This window comes from Choloepus didactylus, chromosome 1, assembly GCF_015220235.1.
Source record: "Choloepus didactylus isolate mChoDid1 chromosome 1, mChoDid1.pri, whole genome shotgun sequence".
NCBI lineage: Eukaryota > Metazoa > Chordata > Mammalia > Pilosa > Megalonychidae > Choloepus > Choloepus didactylus.
In genome coordinates, this window is record NC_051307.1 from 210,394,555 (window position 1) to 210,420,148 (window position 25,594).

At 42.8% G+C, this 25,594-nt stretch overlaps 2 protein-coding genes across 3 annotated transcripts in view; both read right to left on the minus strand.

Moving 5' to 3' along the window:
- The window catches only part of ARHGEF3 (Rho guanine nucleotide exchange factor 3), a 342,674-nt gene that overhangs the window by 159,492 nt on the left and 157,588 nt on the right, over window positions 1-25,594 (minus strand). The window contains exon 1 of one of the 2 annotated variants that reach the window (XM_037798709.1): window positions 17,900-18,105. The exons of the other annotated variant lie outside the window; for it this stretch is intronic. Within the exon in view, the coding sequence (XP_037654637.1) occupies window positions 17,900-17,950 (51 nt within the window). The 5' untranslated portion in view covers window positions 17,951-18,105. Of the gene's footprint in view, window positions 1-17,899; window positions 18,106-25,594 lie in introns of those variants that run through there. 2 annotated transcript variants of the gene reach the window in all.
- Window positions 11,773-14,971, minus strand: LOC119510230 (uncharacterized protein KIAA1143-like). The gene is made up of 2 exons (XM_037804441.1): window positions 14,966-14,971; window positions 11,773-12,469 (listed from the first exon to the last, which is right to left on the minus strand). Exons 1-2 carry the CDS (start codon window positions 14,969-14,971, stop codon window positions 12,026-12,028), a joined length of 450 nt encoding a protein of 149 aa, XP_037660369.1. The 3' UTR covers window positions 11,773-12,025.

Genomic DNA, 25,594 nt, shown 5'->3' on the forward strand with positions numbered 1-25,594 from the left:
AACAATAGTCAACTCCGAGAAATGAATTTCACTATATAAATTCACTCGTTCAACAAGTATTTTATTGAGTGCCTATCAGGTGCCAGTTACTGTGAGCAGAAGAGATATAGACACTGCCCTCAGGAAGAATACAGTCTAGTAGATGACAGAGATGATAAACCAGTAAACAAATAAATAAGTTAATTTTAGAATGTATTAAGTGTTATTAAGAAAGTAAAGTGGGGTAATGTGAAAGGCTGTGAGGGGTTGGGGGACCCCCTAGAGAGAGAGATCAGGGAGACTTCCAGAGGAGGGAGGACTGATGAGGAGTGATGACTGAGATAGAGACAGCCATGCAAAGATGAGGGTGGGAGGCAGGAGTAGGGAGAGAGAGCTCCTAAAGGCCTCTCATCATTAAAGATTCAAGTTCTCTCTTGTCATATGCCCCGCCCCCCATATCTGGAACCTGTTCTGATTGGTCAGTGTCCATGCACACGCAGCAGTTACATACGTGATGTCTTTTCTGATTGGTCAGTGCCCATGCACATGTGGCATTTACATGGAAGACCATCATTCCCCATTAACAAGGATGGAGTCTGTACCGGGACCATGTTCCTTCTTGGTTTATTTGAAGAGAAAAATTGCAGTGAATAATTTCTTCCTTCTTTCCTTTGGGTTATTTCTAACCATGAAACCTGTCCTGAATTTCTCAAAACTTTCAAGATCAGGTCATGGTCCACCTGTCATCTCTGCCCTCATTCCTCTTTGCTTTGAGCTCCAGCTTCCTATAATCCCAATTCCTCTTTGTCATGTGGCATTTACACAGGCTATTCCTCTTCCTCCCCTTTTATCCCAGTTAACTCTTACTCATCTTTCTAATGTCAGCCCTGTGAAGGACCTATACCAACAGGCCCCAAACCAGATCAAATCTCTCAGTTTAGCCTCTCAACAGCATATGTCTCTTCTTTGTAGCACAATTTAAATATTTTCATTTGCTTGTGTGATTATATTATAATGTCTTTCTCCTCCAACAGAGCAATGTTCAATGAATGCAGGAACCACATCTGGTTTCACTCACCACGGTACCTCTAGCACCTACCACCATATCGGTAAGTAGCAGTTGCTCAGTAAATGTTTAACATTTGACTAATTAATGCACGGCACTCACAGTTTTGCTTTCCAGGGATAGCGGCCTCAGAACTAGAGACTGGACTCAGAATGAGTACTAATCATGGAAGAATCCCTATATATTCTTTCCTTCCAGGTCTGGCTACCGAGTCTCAGTGCAAAATGAAAATGTGGGGCCTCTTGTTCAAAAATTATTTCAAGACCATGTCAGCAGAGCATTAAACCTGTTCGAATGCCCGTGAAACCGGCTCTATTCTTTCCTTCCTCTTGGAGGTCCTGATCCTGCATCCTTTAAAGATGCTCTTGACTTTTCCGATATATCCTGGGGCATATGTCACCAGCTGTCTTAGTTTGGGCTCCCCCCAAAGCAGATCCTGGGGTAAAGATTTAGGTATAAGCTATTTACTTGGGAAGTGATCCCAGGAAGAACTGGGGGAGAATGAATTAAGACAGGGAAAGGATGAAAGACAATAAAGGGTGTGGAACCAGCAGGTTACAGCTGCGGGGAGCCAGAGTTCAACTCACTAGGGACCCCCCAAGGGACTCTGTAGAACATGCCTCATAATTTTCCACGGAGGGGTGAGTGGTGTGAGATTCAATCCACCAACTCTTGCCCCTGGCTGATGGGGGTGTGGGGTGCTCTAGGGTGTTAACCCTATTGCCTGGAAATGCTCTAGGGTAGAAAGATGCAGGAAGCCATAGGTGTGTACAGGGGATTCTGTAGTGGGCCCAGGTAACACGGGCAGAGCACTGGTAGAGTCCCCTGTAACAGGCATTACCTAGCCTGGGCCAGTGCCTGGGAGGAACATTGCCAGGCCTGGAGTTTTCACCTTGTTTCTAGCTTTGTCCTCAACTTTCCAGAAGTGTTGAAACAGAAGTCATTTGGCCTTTGAGTTTTTTGTTGCCCCTTCATCCGGCGCCATGTTCAACATCTCACTCAGGAGGTTTCCTACTAGTAAAGAGTTTTAGGGGCAAGGATAAGGGGGACTTAGGGGAAGACAGGGTTTTGAGAAAGAACCAGGAAGACATTTTGATGGCACCAGTGAGTGTCTCCCAAGAGCCTACTGTCTGACTGTACAACCTACCCAGAAGAAAGGAGCAAGGCTGTGCCCTCCAGGAGGCCCAAGGTTATGCCAGAAGGAGGGGAACTGTGCAGGAGAGCCAAGGACAAACATTTGGGGGCACAAGTCCCCCAAGCCTCAGAAGACTGGGTTCTTTGGGGTGCAAGGAGCTCTTTGCCTCTCCTTTGAGATCCTCTCCCTGGATGAAGGCCAATGACTGGGTAGGTGGGAGACCCATCTCTTCTTTCTGTCCTGTTTGCAGCACTGCTTTTGTTTCCTTAATAAATTTTTAGTTATGAAAACATTTTTTTTTTTAATTATGATTGCAAAGCAGAAACATAAAGCAATTGACGGAAGGGTACCACCAGGAGTGGAGCCTGCTGCTTCATTTGACACAACACGGGAAACCTCACCCAGCCTAGGCATGGACAGGACTGACAGATTGATAGCTCTTTTTTAATTCCATGGGTGCTAATGCTCACACCAAGAGACCATTATTACTTTTTCAGTTTATTGTCCATTCTGAATCCATCAAGAAGAAAGGCTCAGATTGGGGCTACCCTACCTTGAACACCCTCTAATGCTTACCAACCTCAATCTTTCTCTTCTGGATGTGAAGAGGTTCAGGCAACATCTAGCCAGAGTTTACTTTCATGGTTTTGCCTATATTTAATTTTACTAGTTGTATTCTATTTAAGGCAAGCATCCTGTTTTCTATTTATCATAGTGATATAAACTTCCTTTCAATGTAAATATAAAGAAAAAAACTTGAGTTGTTTTGTAGAAAATTAAGTTCTTTTCAGGGTTAAGGGCTACTGAGGTTTATGGACACTCCCTCCTATAATAGTTACACAAAGCAACTGCCCCTTGTATTCACTGCTCATGACAAGCACAGAAAGGGCAAAACTCTGCTGCCCTGGGATGACTGAAAAGGGACTCCTCCTTTTTCCTGTCTTTTATGGGGAGGATCTGAACCACCCACAGCACTGCAACCCTGTCTGCCTAGTCACGGATTAAAAATGAAATTCGTATCTAATAGGTCTAACTTTAGCAACAGGAAATGGGAGCATTTGGAGGACCCAAATGGATTAGGCTTTGTTTGAGGATGGGCACGTTATCTTTACTTAACCCTCTTCCTTCCCCTTTTTGGGAGGGGAGAGAGCAGAGGCTGGCTCTGGGAGAGAGCAGGAAGCGAGGCCTGCTGGATCTGTTTCCTGGTTGGTTTTGTAGGCGAGTTTGCCCCTCTTTGTTGTCACAGTGCTGGCTCTCAAATTCATGTTACAAATTGTTAGGACCAAGAGGTGGCCACTTTCGGATGTGTTATAAAAGATATTTTGATAATAAAAATGACACAGATGAGAACATTTAAAACCTCTTTGTTGCAAATGTCTAGATACTACAGACATGAAATGCTTCCATAAGAAAAGAAAGTTTAAACCTAGATAGTTTTCTAAAACTTCTATTTACCCATTTTTAAAAACTTTTTATTTTTAAATACTTTCAAGCTTACAGGGCAGCTACAAAAATCATGAAAACCCCATATAGAGAACTCTAACATAGCACCTCCCCCACACATGGATATTCAGATTCACCAATTTTAACATTTTGCTACATTTGCTGTATCATTCTATCAATCTATCCATCTATCAATGCATTTTCTGAACACTTGAGTGTGAGTTGTATACAGCATGCTCCTTGAACACTTCATACTGCCATATACATTTCCTAAGAAGGATATTCACTTACATGACCACCTTATGTACAGTTACCAAGTTTAAGAAATTTAACATTGATATGAAGCTTACAGTCTATATTCCAAATTTTTCACGTCCCAATAATGCCCTTTCGAGACTTTTCTCCTCCCTTGTGGGATCCCATCCAAGACATGTATTGCATTTAATTGTTATTATCCTTTTAGTTGTTTTTCTTTTAATTGTGGGAACATATATACGACATAAATATTCCCATCTCAGCCACTCCCAAGCATAGCATTCAATGGGATTAATCACATTCACAATACTGTGATACCCTTACCACCTTCCATTACTAAAACTTTAACCTTTCCCCAGAGAACCTATACCCATTAGGCAATAACACCCCATTCCCCCTGCTCCAGGCCCCTGGCAACCTGTACTCTAATTTTGGTCTCTATGTATCTGCATATTCTCTTTTATTTTCTTTGTAGTTACTGTGGGACTTAAATTTCAAATCCTAAATTTATAACAGTCTCTTTTGCTTTGTGTGGTGGTTTGGATGTATTATGTCCCCCAAAACGTCATTATCTTTGATGCAGTCTTGTGTGGGCAGGAAACATATTGGTGTTGACTGGGTTGGAGACTTTTCATTGGATGTTTCCGTGGAGACGTGATCACTCAATGGTGGGTGAGATCTTTCATTGGATGATTTCCATGGAGGTGTGGCCCCGCCCATTTAGAATGGGCCTTGATTAGTTTACTGGAGCACTATATAAGCTCAGACAGAAGGAGTGAGCTTGCTACAGCCAAGGGGGACACTTAGAAGAAAACACAGGAGCTGAGAGATGAGAGACAGTTTGGAGATGGCCGTTGAAAGCAGCCTCTTGCTCCAGAGAAGCCAAGAGAGGACAAACACCCCAAGAGCAACTGAGAGTGACATTTTGAAGAGGAGCTGCAGCCTAGAGAGGAACATCCTGGGAGAAAGCCATTTTGAAACCAGAACTTGGAGCAGACGCCAGCCATGTGCCTTTCCAGCTAACAGAGGTTTTCCGGATGCCATTGGCCATCTTACAGTGAAGGTACCCTTTGTTGATGGACACTTTATGGCCTTAAGACTGTAACTTTGTAACCAAATAAACCCCCTTTATAAAAGCCAATCCATTTTTGGTGTTTTGCTTTCCGGCAGCATTAGCAAACTAGAACACGTTGATACCAACTTAACTTCAATAATACAGACAAACTATATTCCTATAACCTTCCACCCCCCCACCTTTATGTAGTTCTCACAAATTACATGTTTTTACATTATGAGTCCTGAACCACTGGTTTCTCATTACATTTTACGCATTTGCTTTTTATAGCCTGTAGGAAGTTAAAAGTGGAGTTACAAACCAAGAATACAATAGTACTGGCATTTATATATACCCATGTCATTACCCTCACTGGAGATCTTTATTTCTTCACATGACTTTGATCTATTGTCTAATATCATTTCCTTTCAAACTGCAGAACTCTCTTTAGCATCTCTTATAGGGCCAGTCAAGTGGTGATGAATTCCCTCAGCTTCTGTTTATCTGGGAATGACTTAATCTCATCCTCATTTTTGAAAGACAGTTTTGTGGGATATAGAATTCTTGGTTGGCAATTTTTTGCTTTCAGCACTTTAAATATGTCATTCCACTGCCTTCTTGCCTCCATGGATTCCAGTAAGAAATTGGTAGTTACTCTTATTGGGGACCCCTTGTATGTGACATGTTGCTTCTCTCTTGAAACTTTCAGAATTCTCTTTTCATCTTTGGCATTTGACAGTTTGATTCTAATACGTTGTGGTGTGGGTCTATTTGAGTTTTTCCTCTTTGGAGATCATTGAACATCATGAATAAGTAAATTCATGTCTTTTGTGAAATTTGGGAAGTTTTCATCCATTCTTTCCTTGAATATTCCCTCTGACCTTTTATCTCTTTCTTCTCCTTCTGGGACTCCTACAATGCATGTATCGGTATGCTTGATGGTGTCCCACAGGTTCCTCAGGCTCTGCTCACTTTCCTTCATTCTTCTTTCTGCACCTCAGACTGAATGTCTTCAATTGTCTTATCTTCAAGTTCTCTGATTCCTTCTTCTGTCAGCTCCAAACTGGCAAAGAAATTTTAGATTTCTGTTACTGTGGTCTTCAGCTCTGTTTTGTTCCTTTTCATAATTTCCATGTCTCTATTGATATTCACTACGTTCATCTATAATTTTCCTGATTTCCTTTAGTTCTTTCTCTATGTTTTTCTTTAGCTTTTTGAGCATATTTAGTATCATCTTTTTAAAGTGTTTGTCTGGTATGACCCAGGTCTAGTTCTTCTCATTGATGATCTCTAATGCCTTAATCTTCTCCTTTGCCTGGCCCATCACTTCCTGTTTCTTTGTATGTTTTGTGACCTTTTAACATTTTAATGTTGTCATTGGAATGTAGACTCAGATGCATCTATTCCTTAAGCTTGTTTGTAGCTAATATTATGACAGAGCTTTCCTTGATTGCCAGGAGCTAACAACAACAACAACAAAAAATTGCATAGGGGACTTTTGGTTCTTTCTGTGTATGTGTCTTGTCTTGGGCAGGGTTGTGTGGCTCCAGGAATTCTCCCATTTACATGGTTCTGAGTGTCCCCTCTTCCCTAGGAAACTGTTTCCTCACTGACCAGGCATTTCACTGTATGTCCAACTGCTGCAATACTCTGCCCTAGGCAATACCACCTGACTGCTTTCCCATAGCCTTCAGCAGGTGAGCTCTATGAACTGCCTTCTACACACAGAGCAGTCTGAGATGGCGAGTCCCTCAGGTCACCACCAGACAGATTGGGCCAGACATACATGTTCCCAGTACATGCATGAGGGTTACTCTGCTCCAACTGCAACTGGGACCAGGGATCCACATTGGGAGCACGGGCTTGCTCTGCACCAAGCTGGTGTGGTGTGGGTGAGGGGCCAGCCAGGGCGCCACAGATCCTAGCGCTTTTAAGTGGTCCTTTTTCTTGATTCAGTGCTTGCCCTGTTACTACAGTTCTATGACTATTTCCTGGAGCTTTGAGAAAGATGTTTCTGCCAGTTCTTCCTGTGGGGGGACAAAGCCCTGAAGCATCTCACTCTGCCATCTTGATCAGGGTGGGGCCTCTATTCATGCATCTTTTTTACTTTATTACAACATAACACCACTTGCAGAAATCTGTTCTAAACATTTTATAATAAGTTGTCATTGATGTTATCTTTTTCCTACCTAGCACACAGGTGGTAAAATAGAGCAACCAGATGATAATTATAACCAGGGCTGTCATCTATTTTTAAGGCCATCAGACTAGCTGTGTGACCGTAGGCATTTCACTTCCCCTCTCTGATCTCACTTTCATTATCTATAAAACGAGAGAGTTGGACAAGGTGACCTTTAAAGTTTCTTTCTAACATTTTATAACATGTGGCCAGGGAGATTTCTGGGATGGGGAGGAAGGTGGGTAATGAGAAGGGCAGAGACTGGGAAACACTTTGGGGAATAAATCTGAGATTCTCAGTTTGCCTCTGAATTCAGGGATTTCAATAACCCTATCTGGAAGTACTGATTTTGAAACACCCAGGACCCTGTTCAGGTCCCTGCATAACCCCGTGCAAGGCAGAAAGAAGGCGACCCACAAAGGGGTGCTGAGTGAATGGGTAAATGGAGAGGCCAGGGGTGCCATGAGGACTTGGGGTTAATACTCTAGGAACCAATGGAAGGGAACAGAAAAGTCAGGGAGTAGGAAGGAACGAGATGGAGGGAGGGAGGGAGAAGGAAGGAAGGGCAAAAAGGGGCGTGAGCAAGCGATAGAAGAAAGGAAAGAGGAAGGGAGAAGAAAAGACAGAGAAAGAGGGAAAGAGGAGAGAGGGGATGAGCAGTAATAAAGAAGAGATAAACAAATGAGGAAACATTCAAATACTTCATCCAGAAGGGCTCTGGACTCCGAGTGGAGGGGTCCTGCCTGGGTGAGGGGCCTGAGGGGCCGTGCCTGTCTGCCCACTGCCTTCTCAGCATGAGCGACACAAAGATGCTTCAGGCAAGATGATCTACACGATCCAAGGACGTAGTGCAAAATGAAAAGGCGGAACCCTGGCTCAATTATTAAGAATTTCCAGGGGGCAACAGTGGAGCTTTAAACCAAGTGTGGGGCCCTCCTGAGTGCGGAGCCCGACCATGTGAGGACAGGTGGGCAGTGCAGAGAAGGCAGCTCCTATCCCGCACACTTGGTGCCTAAAGCTCCGGTCTCAGCTTAACGCCTCAGGCTGGGCCTCGCCCCACACACCAGCCCAGGTCAGGCAGCAGAGGGAGGCCGGGGTTCTCCTTCAGAGAGGACTCGACTTAGCCCAAAGTACAGCAAACGCTGCAAGAATAAGAAATGCTGGAGGGCAACTTCTATCTAAAATGAACAGCAGCGTCCCAATTTCTCACACCCAGGGAACCAGAATAGAGACATCGCCCCAGTGTGTTCAGCTTTTAGAGCTACATCGTATACGTATCCATAATCCAAACACAGACACAAACATGAATGCATACACACAGACACACACATAGACACATATAAACAAACACAAATTTCCTCAACATAAAGACTCCCTGAACTGTCCACAATACAGAGTATGGTACCTTATGCTCCAAGGTGTAAGGGTGATGGTGAGGAAGTGAGGTTAAAACAAGATGCCACTTCACACCTGTCCGATTGCCAGAATTTAAAAGTCTGACAATACCAAGTACTAGAGAAATGGGGACTCGTACAAGGCTGGAGGGAAACTCCTAGGTTGGAGAGCAGTTGGATGGCTGCCAGCCAAGCTGAAGATGTGCATGTCTTACTGCCCAGCCTTTCGCTCTTGGGGGGATAGTCTAAAGTAATTCTTGCACGTGGGCACTTGGAGACTGTGGACGTTCAGGATGTTTATAACAGCAAAGGACTGGAAATAACAGAAACACTCTTTAGTGGGAAATGGAGTAAAGGACATGTACTGACATTCCCTGTCTGTCAAAACCGATCTGTCAACAAATCCCCCTCTCTTTCACACAAACTGTCCAGACTATATTGGTTATGTCGGTGCACTCAGACACATAAGGCATACATTGGCTATGCAGTGGCAAGCTCACACCTCCAGGTGACTCATGTTTGGATAGCTGTATGTGTTTCACAGTAGTTTTTGATTCAACCAGAATCACAAGCACACAGAATGTCCCTGCATCCAGATCAGTGGTTCTCAAAATTTTTGGTCTCAAAGAGCCCTTTAAATTTTTAAACTTTTCAAAATTATTGAGGGCCCCAAAGAGATTTTGTTTAGGTGCATTAATTCTATCAATATTTATGGTACTAGAAAGCAAAATTGAGAAATTCTAAAAATATTCATTAATTGTTTTAAAAATAATAAACATGTCACTTATTAATCTAATTAACATATTTTAATGAAAATTACATTTTCCAAAACAAAACAAAACAAAACAAAAAACATAGTGAGAAGAGTATCATTGTTTTATACTTTTACAACTCTCTTTAATGTCTGGCCATAGAGAAGATAGCTGGATTCACATATCTGCTTCTGTAATCACTCTGCTGTGATGTGTTATTATGGTTGACATAAATGAAGGAAATACGTTTTGTAGGTACATAGTTGAAAAAGGAGGTCCTCACAGACTCACAGACCCTCTAGTTCTTGAAGACTCCAAGGACTAGGACGAATCCTCATTGAAGGTGAAGAAATCGGACCTTCCTCTCTTGCCTGACCTGGGCTGGTGTTTGGGATGAGGCTCAGTCCAAGACCCACTTTGAGAACTGCTGTTTCAGACCATTTCTACTCTACCAAAAACTGCCTTTCACACATATACAATCATGTCACTTCCCACGTCCTTCAAACTATCAGTGGTCACCCAAGGTTCACAGAGTTAAGTACGAACTCTACTCACCAGACCTATCCTAGCTGACCAACCCAGTCCCTGTCCAAACTCCATTACTGCTTTACTTTACATACTGGGTGCCCTGCCCACACCTGGATGCAGGGCTGCCGGAACCTGTCAGGCTCGTCCCTGCCTCTGAGCTTCAGCTTTCCTCCTGCCTGAAAAATTCCTATGCATCCTTTACAGCCCAGTCCAAAGGCCAACTCCTCAGGAAGCCTTCTCTAATTCACCCTCCCCTTAGAGTTTCCTTTTCTGGTTTTTCAGATTTTTTTGAATAGGTAATATAAGTGCATGTGATTAAATTCCAAAAGGATACATTGATAAATAGGTGTCTCTCCCACCCCAGCCACCCATTCCTCTTCCAGGAGGCAACCAACATCATCGGTTCCTTCTGCATTATTCAGAGCTATTCCTAACAAATAAGCAAATCATTTATTTTACCTAAATGGTAACATACTCTATGCACTGCTCTACACTTGCTTAACACGGTATCTTGGAGATCCTTTCATGTCATCAGATGAAAATTTGCCTTGTTTTTCAAGAGTTGCAAATTGCATTTTTAAAATATGCCATAACTCATTTATCTAGTCCCCACTGCCTGCATATTTACGTGGCTTCCAATCTTCTGCTGCTGCAAATATCTTTCTATCACATGTACAAGAGACTGTAGCATTGACACCTAGGAACAGAATTGCTGGGTCAAAGGGAATGTACCTTTGCAATTTTGACAAACACAAGTTGTCCTTCAAAAAGACGGTTGTAATTTACACTTCCAATGGCCATGCATGAAAAGTCCCATTTCCCCATAGTCTTGCCAAACTGTGTTAGCCAACTTTTATTTTTTTTTTTTAATTTTTTTTTTTATAGGTGATTCTTTATCTGATACAGGGGTTGAGAAACAGAGAATCATCACCAAAAAATAAAGCAAAGGATTGACCGAGTACATAATTTATAAATTAGTAAAGAAAATATGACAATAATGGAAAATAAAAAGTTAATTCAAAAAACAAATACAAAATTGTCCCTTACCATATGGAAAAGTTTAATTTCTGGTAGACAAGAAAAAAGGCCAATTAAACGATAAAATACCATTTTCAATACATCAAATTGACAAAATTTAAAGGAGTAGTGCCAGCACTGAAATCATGGTTGAGGTGAAATGGATTCTCATAGATAGTGGAAGAATAAACTGATAAAACACCTCTAGAATGCAATTTGACAGTAAGCATAAATAGCTTTAAAAATATTCAAATACTGTGATTCAGTACATCTGCCTCTAGCAATTTATTCAAAGGAAATCATCTGAAGTGCACGTGAAGATTTCTGTATAAGCATGTTCTACTACAGTTACTTACTGTATAAGCTAGGAATGCATTTGGCTGTTTGTAACAGAAAACCTAACTGAGGCTTAAATCAGCATGGTGTTTACTGTTCTTATGTATCAAGCCCAGAGGTCACCATCCAAGGCTGGGACAGCAGCTCCATGAAGCATGCCATCAGGGATCCAGTGATGCTCCTTGAATCTTTCCACTGTATAATCCAGAACAAGTGGCTGGCTTCCTCATGCCTAAACATGTCTAGGTACTTCTAGGTTTCAAGTCCGTGCTCCAGGCAGTATAAAGGGAAAATGGCAAAGGTTCAGGCTTTCCCTTTTGTACAAAAAAACCCCAGTAGCTTTACTGAGCAGACTTCCACTTGTAGCTCTTAATTTTGCCAGAGCTGAGTCACACGGCCTCCCCTAGCAGGAGTTGGGGAGGTATTTTTAATTAGGCACATTATCATCTCCCTCACCCTAAGCAGGGTTCCACTAATAAGAAGGATGCAATAGGGGTTCCATTTAATTTTGAAATCCCTTGTAGCTATAAATGTCAGGTTTTAAAGTTTTTTGACCTGGAAAATGTTCACAGTTAATGTCAAGTGAGAGGCAGAACACTGAACATATACAATAAAATCTCAAATTTGTTTAAAAAATATATAATTTACAGGGGCACACTCACACATATGAGAAATAAAATATTAATGGTAGTTAACTTTTATACTGTTAGCATTTCAAGTCAGAGGGGTATTGAAAGCTGGACATAGTTTTTATCTTATTAAATTTTTTTCTGTATTTTCTAAATCTCCTATAATGAACTTGTATTATCTTTAAAATAGGAAAAAAAAGTTATTAAAAAAAATACCCCTTATACTCCCCAAGGAGACTAAGTCCAAAATGTGTATGCTTATTCATTTTCATCTTCATTATCAAAAGAAAGGAGGCTATTGTTTTTTATTTGCTTTTGTGAGTTCTTTTTAACTGAGTCCTTATTTATTTCATCTTCATTTGCCATTTTCTTTTTTGAGCTTGCTGTTAAACCTGAATATTTTTCATCTGAGGGACGCTTGACTGGTTTTCGATACATGATTCTTCCATCAGCTGGAGCTGGTTCTTCATCTGCTTTGGCAGCCTTTATCTCTGCTTTAATTTTCATGACTTCTTCAGCTGATAGGTCTCCCTTTTTCAAAACCACCACTTGAGGTTGTTCATCTTCCTTGTCGCTGTGATCACCATCTTCATCTGGGAGCTGAGGCTGGATTCTCTTGGTCTCAACAGTGGGTCCTTCCCTGTAACCGACCCTTTCTTTGAAGCGAGCCAGGAAAGTCGGCTCGGCGGGCCCGTTAGCCAACTTTTAAATCTCTGTCAATGAGGTAGGTGAAAAAATGATACCTAGGTCAATTTAAATTGATATTTCTCTAATAAGAGCAAATCTCTAGAGCTTTGCTATCCAGTACATGTGGTTGTTTGAAATTAAGTTTTAATTAATTAAAATTAAAGATTTAAAACTCAGCTATACTAGCCCCGTAAGCGAGTGCTGGACAGTCACATACGGCTAGTGGCCTTCACATGGGACAGCACAGGTAAAGAACATTTCCATTATATAGAAAGTCCTGTTGGATGGCACTGCCCTAGACCCGCACAGTCGAATGCATCAGCCACGGGCAACATGTGGCTACCGAGCACTTGCATGTGGCGAGTCCAAACTGAGCTGTGTTCCTAGTGTATAGTACACACTGAATTCCAAAGGCTTAGTACGGCAAAAGGAATGTAAAATATCTCCTATAAAATGTTTCATATTGATTACATGTTGAAATGCTAATGTTTGGATATGCTGAGTTAAGTAAAATATATAATTAAAATTAATTTCTCCTCTTTAAATGTGGTTACCAGAAAAATTAAGATTATACATGTGGCTTGCATCCTATTTCTAATGGAGAACCCTGCTCCAGAGGGCACAGTGCTCTGGCGAGACCTTGATTTTAGCACTGTTTTGTTTTTTTTTTTACTTAGAATTAAGCATAGTTATTTACTGTTATAAATAATAATAAACTCATTGAAATCTCTTCTCCCTCCTTTCCCTTCCCTGCCCCATGCGGACAGTGTGGGCAACAAAAGAAGAAAGGGCTGAGGTGATCCTGAAGATAAACAATTAGTCTTGAGACAAGCCAGGCTACCTCCGGCCTGTGCAGCCACAAGCAGGACCAGTGGCTTTGCTGACCCCGAGAGGGACTGATTTCCGGATGGCCGCTAACACAATGCACCAGAGAACAAAGCACTTTCGAAACTAAGAATAGAAGAGTTCCCAGTAAGACTTCCAGGACTCCGCGGGGACAAATCCCTTGCTGCTCCACCCATGGCTGGACCTGGCAGTCTGCACATTCAGCTCTGGGTGGGGACAGAGGGACGGAAAGAGGTGACAAGAGGCTCTGCCCATAAGGACGCATGCTACAATGTTTCCACAGTCGAGACATGGCAGGCACGCTTCTGTCATCCAGGTCTTTGGGTTTAGACATGAGGGTCAAGAAAACCCAGTTTAACAAACATGATATATGAAACTGATAGGTCAGAATGGACACTATTTTCTTACCAAGTACTGAAGGAATGAGATCTAATTATATCTGGGCTTAAGTCATCTGCTTGGGGGAAATTGTTAATTTTATTATTATTACAGTTATACTTCTTGCTGTTATTTTCATCATTAGCTGTGTGTCTTAGAAAAAGCCAAATCACCTCTCTGGGCCTCAGCTTCATAATTTATAAAATGCAGGGGTTGGATTATACGAGTTCTCCTATCTCATCCAGTCCCAAAGCTCTGTGATCCTATGCATGTACAAATGAGACATCACCATCAACTTCATCTTGTTCTCTCACTCGTTTAGAAAACACTCAATGGGCAGTTACTACAAGTCAAACCTTGGGCCCAATATTGGGCACACAAATATGGAAAAACTTCTCTTCCACTGCATTAAGTTCTTTAGAGAAAGAAGGAAAGACAAGGGAGAGGGATGGAACGAACAATCAGAGCAGAATAATTTGCCTGGGGCCATCAGCCTGCAAGTACATCCTCACAAATCTGGCAGTTCTCTGAAGAGGACACTGAGGGACCTCAAGAAGACAAAGAGCCGGTGAATTAGAGAAGCTGTGATATGCCACCCACCGTGATGAGTTCTTAGTACATGGTGGGTGCTGAAGAGGTAGCACCCAAAGACAGTCCTCAAAGTGTACACTGAAATAAATACATGCTAAGCTGAATTGAAGGAAATCTTATGTCCCACATAGTCTACGGGGTGGGGAGCTTTTCTCTCCCCAAGGCCTTGAAGTGGGTAGGGACAGGACAGGGATTTGAACCTGAGCCTCTCTGGTGCAAAGCCTGCCTCTTCTCCCGCATCAGGGATGATCTTTTTGCATGTGGCTTCTCCCTGCTGCTGTGCCACCACCTCTCCCCTTCCTCATGTCAGAATAGGTTAAGCATTTAACAAGTCAAGACAGCATCACTCTTGTACGACCTGGGATCACTGTACCTGCCCAATGGGGGAGCTGGCAGGATAACACGAGATAACCCATGTGAGGCACTCAGCACTAGGCAGCACTCAATAGATACTAGCAGGTAATTCATTCATCAGATGTGTGTTTAGCACCCAATATACCCAATACATGCCAGACCTTGGGTTAGGTGTTCTCATCATCTCCATCATTTATTGTTACTGTGTTTATAGTCCTCCAACATGGCAGCATGCCCTCCACTTAGCAGGCATTCAATAAATATAGGTTGAGTGAGTAAATAATGATGATCTCTGTGGTGGGTTATTTTATTCTTCAGTAAATATTTATATCCTCCCCTGACCTCCATGGCTTGGCCCTGTGACTTGGTCTGGCCAACGGAATGTAGGTGGAAGGATGAGTGTATCAATTTGAGCCTAGGCCTTAAGAGACATTTTGTGTTTCTTCTTGCTCCTTTGGGACCTTCCGACCTTTACCAGAAGAATATACATGTAGGTCACTGGGTCCAGAATGAACCCATATGGGGCAGACCACTTCGGTCAACACACAGATTTAAGCATAAAAATAAAAGCTTGCTGTTGTTTGCCACTGAGTTTGGGGGAGTGGTTGTTACGTAGCAAAAGCTGACTGAGATGACCTCCTTTATTCACATCCAGAGATTTCAGGCAGACAGTGGCCCTGGCTACCCCCACTTCTGATTAAGGTAGGATTTCAGAAATTGGGTCATTTTTTGCCTCTCTCTTCCTCTTTCTCTCCAGGCTGGAAATGTCCCATCCACAAAGATAGCAGGGGCTATTAAGACCCATATTTTGGCAATCTCAGCAGCTGGCACGGAGTCAGGCACAAAGCTGGTTCGCGAGCAGTGCCTGACGAATGAAAGGATGGGCTGACTGTTCATTTTGATGGGATTAGCATTGTCAAAATCACTAGCAAGTGCCAACCTAGACCTCAGATGATCACAGCCACTGGTTCTGCAGTCCCCAAAGCATTGTAAGTGGACTCTGGTGATGGTATGATTTCATTTTAGACTGTGTACGCAGTAGACCTGTATATACATTCTTTTAGGAAATACATATCCAACCTGTGATTTCAGGACTATTACTGCTTAGGATGAGCCTAATTTTTGAAAAGCACACAATTGAAAGAAAAACAGTAAGAGAAAGATAATAAATAGTATAGGTGGTATGTGGATATTGAAAACATGAGTGAAGTTTGGGAAACAATGATCCATTTCAAGTCACCTCATTTTCCTACAAGTCACATTCCTACTCACAGAAAGCATTTTTGAGCACCAGTAATATACCAAGCTCTATTTTAAGGGCTTTTTAGAAATTATTTTATAAATTCCTCATACCCACCCATCAGACAGGCACTACCAACACCTCCCTTTAGCAGGTGAGGTAACTGAAGCCCAGAGAGGTAAGGAAATTGCCCAAGGTCACACAGGTGGTAAGGAATGAAGTGAGAATTCGAACTCAGACTGTCCACCCCCAGGACCCAAGTTCTCAACAGGTATTTCTACTGCCTCCCAGAAGGGGAACCTGGTACCCAGGGGAGTTTAGAGTTGCTCAAGAGCAACTGCAAATCCACAATTTGAACCCCAAACTCCCTGACTCTCAGTCCAGTGCTCTCATCCTGGCTCCATGAAGAGTGTCACTCTACCTGGAATTTATGGCAGGGACTGGGTAGCATTAGCTAGAAAAAAGGGAGACAGGTGTAAATGTGACAACAAAAACTGGGAAGGCAAGAGATGAGGAAATAAACAAGGCTTCCCAGTTAAGACAGAAGCTCAACGGGTGCGGAGAAGCCAGAATACGGACAAAGTTGTTAAGACAAAGAGCACTGATGAAGCGTGAGAGCTGCTTTCTGAGCTCCCTGTAGGCCCTTCCCAAGAGCCCTGCCCACCCTGGCCAGCACTGGGCAGGACTTCCCTGAGTGACATCCATGGAGTGTATACTTAGATCCTAAAGCCACTCATTGTTTCTGTCCCGGTGGACATTCGGGGTCACCACCCTGACCCAGCCCCTCCGAGTCATGCCTCTGAGTGTCCATCCAGACAGGCCTTTTTAAGCTCTGATTTGAATCAACTTCCACTTCCACGGCTCCCATTTGGCATCCTGGGCAAGCTGTAAAAACATGGCTGGGAGAAAGCCGACAACTGGAATCGGGGCTTCAAAATGAAATATCGATCCTTCCATGGAATGTGCTGTTTCCTTCCTGCCACAAAATCAAACCTCAGCCATGTTCTTTGCAGGATATAAGATATTTCAGAGCCCTGTGGCTGCTGAGCCCTTACACGCTAAGGGTTCATCTCTCTTGGCCACCAGCACATTCTAGTCTCAGTATGAATCAGGACACAGCTCACATTTGCTGAGAGCTGATGGTGCTAGGCATTGCAACAGTCAGTCTCGGAAATGTCATTCCACTCAGAGAAAGAGAAACAGCGACAGGCATCCTTTAGAAAATAGTTGATGCATCCAAATCTTTAGCAACCCCCAAATAAATAGGTAAATGAATAGATAAATAAATAAATAGCACAGGGAGAGTAAGCTTCAGGACTCCCAGCTGCTCTTCATTCCAGAGAAATACATTTCCAGTCGCTCCTCCCAAAATGCTCCAAACCAGGCATCAACCCTCTAGATGAGAAAGGTGGGGAGTCCGAGTCTCCACTGTTATTATCTTTCACCCTCCTAATGATAAACACATTCAAAATATGGGATCATTTTAAGAAAACCTATTAAAAAGTTGCCCCAGATAGAATGAACTTCCAAAACTGAGTTCAGCCATATTCCAATCCCAAGTAGAGGAAAAGATCCTGGAAATCCACTTTGTCGTTTAAAAAACCACAAAAAACAGAAAGCAGATGCATCCTTTTTTAACTCGTTTGCTTCCCATTAACTGAAAACAGGGCTTTTGTAAAAATAAAAAACTAGCATCACAGAACAAAGAGTGAAAGGACACCCCTGCCTTTCTCCTCCAATCACAGATGCTGAATGAGGCACTGACTGTTGTGCCCCTCTTGGCTCACATCTCAACTAAGCATGACCGTTTGTGGTCTGAAACCCAACCACATGGCCCTTTTCTGATTCATACTAAAGTGAGGCAGAAATCTGTCTCCATCAACCCAGCAGCTCCCGGCTCAGTTTCTTGAGAGGTGAAAAGAGAGCAGCATCCTCCCACACCTCAGCCCCTGAGCCAGGCTTGGGTAGGACTGGGAGCCAGTCCATCCCCCGCTCGGCAGTGGCACCCTCTCTCCTCCCCGCTGCAAAGGGCTTACCTGAGCACTGACAAAGAAGCAACACCACACCATGGGGCACTCCGACCTCATCCACCCAGAGTCCCCAGCCCCTAACCACAGTGGAGCCTTGCGGACCGGATTCTCTGAGCAGAGCAGAGCATGGTTTCCCTGAAGGAACTCCTCCCCGCCACTTCAGGGAGGCTGCGTGACAGGAAGTGACAGGGGCCATCGGTTACAAGTGTCAGAAGTTGAGAGCTGCACCAGTCGAGAGCTCCCCACCTCCAGCGGTTTCCTCGCCGGCTGCTGCTGCTTTTTTAGAGCCCTCTTTGCCCTGTGGACACTCAAAGTCACACCAGAAATTCACTTTCTGGCTGACAAGTCCCAGTCTGTAAGAAGCAATGCTCAGTGGGTCCCCACCTAAAAGCCACGTTGGTTGGTTGTCCAACTCTCACAAAAGTTTGCCTCTAGGATGTCGTTGCGTCTCCAGTCTGGAGCTTTACGAACTGAAAAGTTGGGGTGAAAATGGATAAAGAGGAAAAACATTACTAGGAGGACAAAGATTGGAAGGAGAGCTTTGGGTGTTCAAAGAGAAACAGACATTTCACTTGAACTTCAACCAAGAGTCAGCAGCCCTGCCCAGGATACAGAACCTGCCCTGAATCCCAATTTAAAAGCAGCCACACACCCATCCGTTACTTTCTTTCTTTTGTTTTGTTTTCCTTAGACAAAATAAGGTCTCTTCCTTTCAGAGTCCCTTCAAAATAGCTGCTTCTGGAAACCACTCTTACAGCTTTTGACCTGGATACCAAGAGCGCTTACCGCTCTCCTCAGAGCTAATATGGAAATAGCTCCTGGCTGGCACGTCTCATTTTATGAACAGGGAATCTCAACAGACTGAACACCTTGCTCCAGTCCCCTGCCTTTTACAAAACCCAGAACGGACTACAAGATTTGATATGAAAGCTAGGTGCTCCCCACAAACAAATCAAAAACCTCACCCTCCTTGCAGTGGCAGTGGATCCCACTCAAGGAGACCTGCTCCCAGTTTAGCTTACACTTTTTAAAAAAATTTCCTAATGGGTTAGATTTGATTTGCAAAAATCTTCCTTACTGTGACTTTTAGCTACAAAGATTTAGCCCAAGGTTTCCTGAGACCTTCATACAAATGCACAGATTTTTCAGGGTCCTTGCTGCCTCGGTCCCCGAGTAAAGCGAGGACAGGCAGGTGCATTTTAACGAGCTCCTCACCTAACAGAAGGAGATTAAATCCAAGGCTTGACTTGAGAGCTCAAGAGAAAGCAGGTTCTCCCTATTCTCGCGGGCCAGTATCCTGGCCCCTAATGCAGGCCCCTGAAGAGGGTCCTCTTCCCCCAGCCATTATGGAAGGATACGCCGGGAACCACCAATGACTGGAGAATAAAACACAAGCTGCTAGAAATTTTCACAACGTGCTGAGGAGACCAAGGAAGAACCGAGCTTGGCAGATGCACTTTTATGGGGACAAAGTCTAGGAAGGCTCCTTCGAGCAAAAGACATGGAGGCTGAGTTCAGGGGGGCATTCTAGGCAGAAGAACTGGCAAGGGCAAAAGCAGAACCACAGGGCACTTTGGAAGAAATGCAAATGCTTTGGTAGGTATGGAGCACCGCTCCGAAAAGCCTGAGTCTTGCTTCAAGGAACATGAGGGGTTCACATCTATCTGGAGAAAAAAGGAAGTGAAACCAATGTGAAAAGGCTCAGGCCTTACAGGCGAGTGTCTGTATCTCTCAGGACCCACACCTGTTACCAACCAGGTTTGGCACACAGAAGATGTTCAGTCATGCGTGTCAAATATAACAGGAGCATCCACCAAAAGTGGATTTCAGATCTTCCTTGGGATCCCCTATTCCCCAAAGCCCCACAGAGCAAGCCTGGGCTAAGTGGTGGCTGATGAGGAAGGGGAGGGGTGGGGGTGTTCCTAAAAGCCTCCTGCTCTAGCCTCCTGCACAGGAAGGGTCCTGAATTTGTATAGGCCTGTAAACTGCCTGAGATTAACCAGTTTGGGTGTCAGCTCCACTAAGAATGCTAATCTCTTGGGAGACCAATGAAGACTACTACAAACCCACTTGCTCCTCTCCTGGAAGGTCTGCAAACAAGCTACTTTGTGGAATCCCAGCCATCCAGGCTGTGTTCACCCCAGTGAGGATCCAAAAGAAATGTGGAGATTACCACACTGGATTTTTGGAATTGATGGGGCAGGGGGTAGATGTGGGTGGGGGGTGGTATGGGGGACACATTCAGATGAACTAATCCTAGAATGATTAAACCTGTCTTCTGGCTGTTGACTATGAACAAGAAAGAAGAACCGAAACCTGTGGGCTGCAGCACTTCGTGGAAGAGGTGAAACTTGAGTGGGCTCTGGGGCATGTAGCAGAGCTGCTGGGGAGGGAGGGAGGGAGGGAGAAACAGCAGGCGCCAGTGCAACCTGCAAAAAGGACGGATTTCTTTTACCCTGCTCTGACCAGCAGCAAGAGCCCCAGTAATAACATCCATCCATGAAGAGGGAACCTCTAGAGGAGAATTTCAATAAGAAGAGGTTCCTGATCTGCAGGTTTCAAGTCCATTTTGAGCTTTATAATGGCAGGTCATAAAGGAAAAGAAGTATAGATTTTTCTCTATATGGCACCTAGGATTCTACAGAATATTCCAACATGTTTTTCTACTGTTTTTCAATTTCACAAGCAACATAGTGTTATTATAATACATTCCAACCGTACAGATGTATATAAAGTAAAAAGTGAGTCTCCCCAAAGGCCCTCCTTTTTCTCCACCCCAATCCCACTTGCCAGGGGCTACCAGTGTGAAAGCCAGGTGTAGACGAGGGGGCCGCAGACTCGAAGGCCTTCAGGGCTAAGGGGTAAGATACGTGAGTGAAAAGGCCTGGTGGGGACTGGGGCACCCCAGACAGCATTTGCCCCACTCAACAGGGCAGCTGCTGGGGAGCTGCACCTTATTAGGGCCTAGGGTGATCAGAAATTCCAGTTTTTCAAGAGAAGTCCAAAATTCCAGATTTTACATAAAATCTCCCAGTTTTTACATAAAATCTCCTAGTTTTGAAATGCTGGCATCATTTTAAAATATTGGCCACATGAAACAGCTGCTGGCTGGATTTGATGTGTGGGTCACCAATTTCCAACCTCTGGTGGCAATCCTTCCAGACATTTTCTTCTGTCTAAATACACACAGGTTGCTGGGTATAATATTTTTTTCTCTCTCTTTTTTTTTTAAATGGGATAACATTTTCTACTTTTTCACTTAATATCCAGGGCATCTTCCCATGTCCTATGGACTTTAGACCTCATACTGCCATGATTTGGAAGTTCCTTAATGCCTCAGCCATGGCCCTAGGGGCAATCAGCAAACATGAAAGACGTACTTGAAATGCCATCTCTCAGTTGCTCATTCCTTTTTCTTCTGCCAACAGTGAGAACTTACTCTTGATGTAAGTGTTACCTGTGTGCAGATATTAAAGCATCATAAAGCTACAATCACTAAAACTGTGTGGCACTGGAGGAAGAATAAACAATAAGTGCGTATTTTTGATATTTTAATACGAGAGCTCACCAGGCATTTTCTCATTTGCTTGACATGATTGTCCCAAGGAAGGCCTTAATGTTATCTCTGTTTTATGAATTTAAAAGAACTGAGATTCAAACAGGTGAAGGGAGCCTGCCCAAGGCATGGAGGCTGGAAGTGGTGGGGTCATGGGTTAGAGCCCCTGTGGTCTGACTTCTCAGCTCCTGCTGCATGCTCACTGCGCCCAGAACAGCCAGCCAGAAACCTGCCCAAGGATATGAGAAATTTAACATACAGCAAAGGTTGGACTGCAAACCACTGCAGAGAAGGTTCACTCACAAACGGGACAATTCATTTGCCTCTTGGAAAGAAAAGCCTCCCTTTAAAGCCTTACCTCATATCCATCCAACATAAACTTTACATAGCTTACAGCGAAATGTTAAAAAGAAAAAAAAAAAAAAAACAACACCATGAAAGTCTGGGGATGTATGTCCTCAGGGTACAAGTGTGAAGAGCTGAATCATTCACTTCATGTGTGTGAAACTACCCAAAAGGTACCTACAGTGCAAAAACAAGCGCCATTCTCCAATACGTGGTTAAATGAACAAGCTGGAGACAACCTATTGATCCCTAAAGAAATTAGCACCCAAACTGGGACCTGGCCAAGGTACCAACACATACTTTGTGGCACTTCTGGAACCCAAAAGGATGTGTGCCCCGTGTTTTTGTTCAATATACCCAGGGACATTTTCTGTAGAGAAGCTCTAAGCAGGTTCCTCACCAAAGATCTTGTAAGAGGCAACTTCATCACGGTTGGGGGAATTTCATCTACTTAAAATAAAAAGGTCAGATTCTGGTAGAATTACCTCTTCATCAAACAATGGCAAGTAACAGTCACTCTTTTCATTTGAATTTTATCCTGGATCCTCAATCTGTTTCCTATTTGTACCTAAGAAATCATAGATTTCATAAAACCTTAGAGTAGGAAGGGAATTTTGGGGTCTTTGACCATATCAATGAGATGCCTTAAGTTTTTTGTTTAATTTTACTGTGGTAAAAAAAAATATGTCACAAAATTTGCCATTTTAACCATTTTTAAGAGTGTGCGTCAATTACCTTCACAATTGTGGGCAGCCATCACCATCAACCATTTTCAAGTCTTTTTTATCACCCCAAACAGAAACTCTGTTCCTGTTAAGCATTAACTCCCCATTTCCCCCTCCCCAGGCCCCTGATAACCTATAATCTACCTTCTGTCTATGAATTTGCCTATTCTAGATATTTCACTTAAGTGGGATCATACAGTATTCGTTTTTTTGTGTCTGGCATCTTTCACATGGGTGTTTTCAAGGTTCATCCATGTTGTAGCATGGATAATAACTTCATTCCTTTTTATCACTGAATAATATTCCATTGTATGGATATACCACATTTTGTTTAACCATTCATCTGTTGATGGACATTTGGGTCCATCTGAATTTTTTTCTGGTTCCTCAATCTCTTCTGTATTTGTACCTAAGAAACTAAGATTTCATATAACCTAAAGTTGGAAGGGAACTTTAGGGTGTTTGACTATATCCCATTTGAGACCTTCAGTTTTTAAATAATTTCACAAACTGAATTGAAAAACAGGTAGTAAAACAATCTCATTAAAAATGGGATGGTAGCAGTAACCAACTGAAAACAGCATATTTATTACACACTGACTTTACCCGCGTTCCAACGTCTGAAAAACGTTATTTCACAGATCTTAAATTTCTGAGGCTGGTGTACCCAGGTGAGACCAAGGAACAACAAAAATGTACGCTGTGGTTGAGAGGGGAGATATGGTGACACTTTTTGGTATTACTAGATTAGCAGGGAGCCTCAAAGTCAGTGAGAAATATAAAGAACGACAAAATACGTAGAGCCTGGAGCTTACTTGCAATCATGTACTTTCATTCATTGTCTTCATATCTAATCTTTGGTGCTGGAAATGTGGTTAATTCAAGTAAAACCTGAATGATTACTCTGCCCTCCCTTCATGAGCTGTGGTCAAATGGGAGAACCAGACACAATTCCAGGCCAGGGCTGGCAGGAGCAACACGGTTTTAATCCAGAGGCTTCCACCATTTGAAAATGTTAACGCTTTTCTAGAGCCCTCCGGTTTAATATACCAGCTCAACAAGAATATAAAATGATGAGAAGAATGTGGGAGCAGACCTGGCTACACAAGGTCAAGAATGAACAAATAGAAGAGTCTGCATCCATGGTTTCCACACCAGAACTGAAATAAACGAGACGTGAACGTGATGCTTTAACAACAGATTGTTAGTCAGGGCTAATCTTGAGAGCTTATTTTACTGATTGGTTAGGAGCCATTGCTGGAGTGCTATATTTTTTTTCCCTCTCTAAACAAATCTTAACTTCCATAACAAAACTCAAGTTATTTCAGCAACTGATACCTAGATAGCTGTATTAAAAAGTGAAAGAAGGGAAAGGAAAGCCATCTTCTATGTACACTGCAAAGCAGCAAAGGACCTGCTCTCTGGGATTCCCCCGCCTTCCCCAACACAGCAAGGGCAGCTGCAAGAATTTCAGCAGGGAAAAGGCTGGGGCTGCTCACAAATAAGCTCATTCGATTCATTTCTTAGAAACACGAATACCCTGGGCACAGCTTTTTCGAAGGACTGTCAAGTCCCCTTCATTCTACTGTCAGTTAAAAGTGAAACTCCTACGGGTTCTTGACCTCTGTTCAATTCTTAGGAAAAAGAAAGATTTAAGAACAGATTAGCTGATATCTATCAGCCAAAGAGCTTCCTTAATTGGAAGTGAAACTTCTTATTTGGCATTTTACTGTCAAAATTGGTTAGAAATGGAAAATCTGAATATGGGGGGGGGCAATACATGAATACTCAGGAGGATTTTTAAAAGTAACATGCTTATATCAAAAAACAACTTTGACAAAATTTCTGAGCTAAACATATATAGCCAAAGCAAAAAATAATTTATACTAAAAATTTTCTCACTGTTATTTTATAACTCCAGATATTTCCTTAGGGATAATTTCTGGGAACCATCTGGCTGTAATAATTAATACAGGAGCTCTGTGATTTGGGCCTCTGCCATTTAGTAGTTGAATGACCTGGTAAGTCACTTCTTAACTGCTTTGACCCTTAGTTTCCTTATCTGTAAAACAGGAATAATAATTCCTTCATGTCTCATGACGTAGTAGAGAGGGTTAGAGGATACTGACATATGCGTTTAAGATAGAGCAGAGGCTGATGGAGACATCAGGTATCATACCACTCTCTCTATTTTTGTACAGATTTAAATTTTTCCATAATAAAATAAAATGTAAAGGAAAAAATTACAAAAGCACAGTAATTATTTCTTGTGTTTTTTTTTTCTAGCAGAAGAGGAAGCTTTTTGGTATAACTGTGGACATTGATTCAAATTTTCCTCTTAGCAAGTTGAGAAGCTGGTGCCAAATCTGAAATGGATAGTTTGATCTTACCCTGATTTGAATGAGGGCTGTCAACTGGGCATCTAATAAGAAAATAAGGGAATGGAAAAACGCAACTTCCCATTTCCCCTCTTTCTTCCATCAGGGAAAAATTGGGAAGGGAGATAAAATATAAGTCATATTTATTTTAAAGATTTAATACTGACTTCTCTGAAATCCCTTGGTCCACCTAAAGAGTTAAGACATAATGAAAATACCCCCAAGAAAATACCCAAGAAATTGAGAAGTGTGTTTGCAAAAATGAGTCAGAGGATTCATTCTGCATACACAACCCCGAAAGTGGTTTTTTTGTTTTGTTTTGTGAGTAACCATGTGTACTCGAAAAATAAATTGTTGTCACTTTTTTCCTTAAATCGGAATCAACATGGAATCACCAAAGCACAGGAAACCAGCAAAACATCCAGGGGCTAACCAGAAAAGGCTTCAAGCTCTCAGCCAAGGGATGCTGATCCCGAAGGAAGCTCAGTACGTCCTAAGTCGGGGCTCTGCCTGTGACACTGCCCCTTTAAGTCAGACTTCCTGGTAAGGCTGAGAGATTTCCGCATGCAGCTTCCTGGATACTGTATTAGATAAACAATAAACTTTGCAACAAAATCATGGACAATAAGCCCCACGTGGCCTCAAGAAGCAATTATAAGCATTGACAATGGCTAGGGCATTTCCAACAGGAATGCAA